This window comes from Plasmodium relictum (assembly GCF_900005765.1).
Source record: "Plasmodium relictum strain SGS1 genome assembly, contig: PRELSG_00_v1_31, whole genome shotgun sequence".
Classification (NCBI taxonomy): Eukaryota; Apicomplexa; class Aconoidasida; order Haemosporida; family Plasmodiidae; genus Plasmodium; species Plasmodium relictum.
Window position 1 is genome coordinate 18288 of NW_021628521.1, and position 3693 is coordinate 21980.

Consider the following 3693-nt stretch of genomic DNA (forward strand, 5'->3'; position numbering starts at 1 on the left):
TTAAGAAATCTCTTTTATATTATGTAATTCCATAAAATTTTTAATATAAAATAGTGAGAACAAAATATTACAATCTTCAACTTTTTTTTTCCCATTGGGATATTTCACATTATATTCATCATCCCAAAATATAAGCTCAACCGTATTAAAACTAGATACAATTGTCTCTAATTCACTTTTCCCCCCTAATATAATTTCATTAACTTCTAATATACTTGTTTGCAAAGTTTTAAGAGAAAAAAAAGATTCGATACCTAATTTAATTTCTTTAAATATATCTTTTTGTATTTCTATATTTGAAGATAAATTTAATTGAGATGTGTCCTCAAGTATTTGTTCTGTTTGAAGTATAACCTTATTATTGAGGAAGAATTCCATTTCTTTTAATCTACAAAATATATTTTTAATCTCTTTTACCTGTTTGCTTATGGTTGATAATCCTATGAATTTCCTCATATTATTATATATAAATTGTAACATTTCAGATGCATTGGAGTCATTTATTATGTCCTGTAAACACTTATTACCAAAAATTTCCCCACTAACACTTAAATTGTAAAATGTAAAAGCATAATTCTTATAATCTGAAATTCGTTTTTCCTCCTTTAAAAAAAAATTATGAACTATTTTTGTAGTATTTTTATAGTTATATTTACCCATAATACCTTCTATATATTTCTTGGGTTTCTCATTTTCTTCATTTATTTTATAAAAAATGTAATCTATTAATGCAATATTATCTGCTTTTGACAATTTCATCATTTTAAAAAGGTATAAACATTTATCTGAGTATTTACCTAGAACCTTACGTATTCTGTTATTAATAATAAATAAAGAGTTTTTAACATTTTCTATTTTAGAGTTATTATTTAATAAAAATCCATTTCTAACTGATTCAATAAGGCTCCTTATGAATTCATTCATATGATTAAACAGTTTTTGAAACAAATTTAAACCTTCATCTGAATAAATTAAATTATTATTAAGAATGTCTGTGTATGTGAAATTGTTTGTAATTCTTGATAAAATTCTAGTTATGCCCGCAACAATATCAAGTTGTTCTAATAACTTTTTCCAAAGTACTGAAGATTTCTTTATACTAGTAACTATTTCCAATTTTTTATTAAGTATGACATTTGCATTACTTTTAAATAATAAAATATTATAGTAAGTATCTAATAATGATTTATTTGAATTTTTAAGGATATTGTTACAAAGATTTTCTATTTCCTGTAAAATATCCAATCCATTGTTTTTCAATTCTTCATCTATAAGTAAAATTAATGATTGTGCACCTTCATTATATTCTTTTAAAATGCTATTATAATTACTTTTTAAAGAATCTAATATTATGGGTAAATTTATAAATATATCATATGAAACATAGTCTAACTCCAATTTAAAAATATCCTCAGCAATTATTTTTGCAAAAGATTTAAGATTGTTCTCTTCATAATCACATGCTCCTTGTTTGTAGAAGGTATAATTTGAAAATTTCATATTTTGACTGCTATCGCTTTCTTCATTACAATCTTTTTTAGAAAATTTCTCTTTCTCTGGTATTTTTCCAACAAGTGTTTGATCTTTTCTTTTCAATATATTACTTACACTTTGCATGTCATCATCATATTTTTCTGAACTATATATAAAAATTAAATAAAAGTATAAATAAATATAAATTAATTAATTTATTTTATTTATGAATATTCTTAAAAAAAAAAGTAGATACATATTTATATATGAATCAAAAGAATCTTTTAAAATGTCATACTTTTCTATTGGATTAAGGCTATGATATTGAAGATCATAGGATATTACATTTTGTTTGACTTGTATGCACATAGGAGATTCCAAATTTTCTTCTTCAACGGTAGCATTATTTAAATCACAACTAAAAGAAAAACAATACATTTATTTAAAATATTTATTCTAAAATATTTTACTAGTTAAAATATTAAAAAAAAATATACTTATTTTGGGATAAATCAAGGAAAAAGTTATCCAAAAAATTTTCTGTTTTTACATATTCTTTTTCATGAATTTCTCTATTTTCTTTTTGATAATTAATATTTTTTTTAATTATTTTACTATTTAGTCTCATTTCATTTGATTGGCCACTATGGCAATCTATCTCGTAACTAAAAATATAAAAAGTCATAAGCATATGTAAAATATTTAATTAAAATAAAAAGTATTGAAAAACTAAAATAAAATTAAAAACTTTTATATTCATACTTAAAACATTTTGAAGTACTGCAACTAGAAAAATTTTCATTACTCTCACAAGCTATATTTTCTACATTTTTTTTTTGAAATCTATCTGATTTTTTACCTGCTCTTCTATATTTTTTTTCTTGTTCCTCTCAGTAAAAGTATTTACATTTTCTTTTTCTTCATTATTACTAACCTCTAAAACGGGTCTAAAAATTAATTATATTACATATGTAAAATGTAACTTTACAAAAAAAAGCTTAATGTATAGCATTACAAAAAAAAATAAAAAAATACAATTCTAAAAGTGAATTATTGAGAAAATCCTGCGATCTATCAAAAAAATATTTTGAATTAAAAGAAGGAATTTTAAATTCAGATTCTACAATATGCACTTCATTTTCTACATTTTTGTCCAATTTCATAGATTGTTCATAATTTCTAGTTTCCGGAGTATCATGCCTAAAAGTAGAAAAAGTTATATATATATATATACATAATATGTGAAACAAAAATATTTATACGTATAAATATCTAAAGATTATATACGTTTTTATTTGCAGACTAAAGAGTCCATCTTCCATAGGATTTTCTGAGATGCAAATATTAGATATCATAAAAAAATGTAAAAAAAAAAAAACAAATAACAAATACCATTTACGTTAAGCATGTAATGCTTGTCTTTCAACAGAAATAAGTGAAAAATCATAAACAGTAAATTCATCTTTATTTATTTAATAAAATTTATTCTATTATTTTTTTTCGTATATATATAATTTTATTTAAAGTTTAATAAACAACTTCCTTTATATATTCTATACAAATAAAAATGAGAAATATGTTCATATCTTCTTTGGATTATTTTATTATGAACTATTTTATTTTTGTTTAGAATAAATATAAGAATATATGGAATTTATAAAATTAATATGTGAATATTTATATTAATCAAAATCTAATTCATGCATAGGCTTTATTGGAATTGATTTTTAACTTTCAAAATATAATATAGAATATTAAATGTTCAAAAAAGATTAAATTTATTATTTGAATTTATGTATCGATATATCTCTATATTTTACATATTGCAAATGAATCTATTAATCATATAAAATAAAATAAATTTCTTTTAAAGACATTACTATTTTTTTCCCCTTTAAATAGGATTAATATTTGTGTGATACTTAATTGGGACTATTTTTTTGAAAAATAATTTCTTTAAAGTAAATAGTTGATTTTCATTTAACAAAAATTACCTTCAGTTCATATATTTAACTTTTATATTTACAATTTTTTATTTTTTGTTGTTTTTCTGTGCTATAAATTTTATCTAAAAAATAAATAAACAAATGAATTAAAACATACAACTTAGATATATTGTAAATTATTTGCTTTCTACAGAATAATGCAATTAAATAAACGTAAAATATACAGCATATATATTTGTAATACAAATCATTTTTTTATTTGTTTAATTTTTTA

General features: G+C 20.6%; 1 protein-coding gene across 1 annotated transcript; it reads right to left on the reverse strand.

The window, feature by feature from the left end:
* PRELSG_0002600 (hypothetical protein) lies at nucleotides 1-2828 on the reverse strand (the record flags this gene model as incomplete). The annotated part of the gene is made up of 6 exons (XM_028680259.1): nucleotides 1-1639; nucleotides 1772-1891; nucleotides 1971-2138; nucleotides 2301-2420; nucleotides 2509-2673; nucleotides 2761-2828. 6 exons carry the CDS (start codon nucleotides 2826-2828, stop codon nucleotides 1-3), a joined length of 2280 nt encoding a protein of 759 aa, XP_028531116.1.
* Nucleotides 2829-3693: the final 865 nt, after the last annotated feature.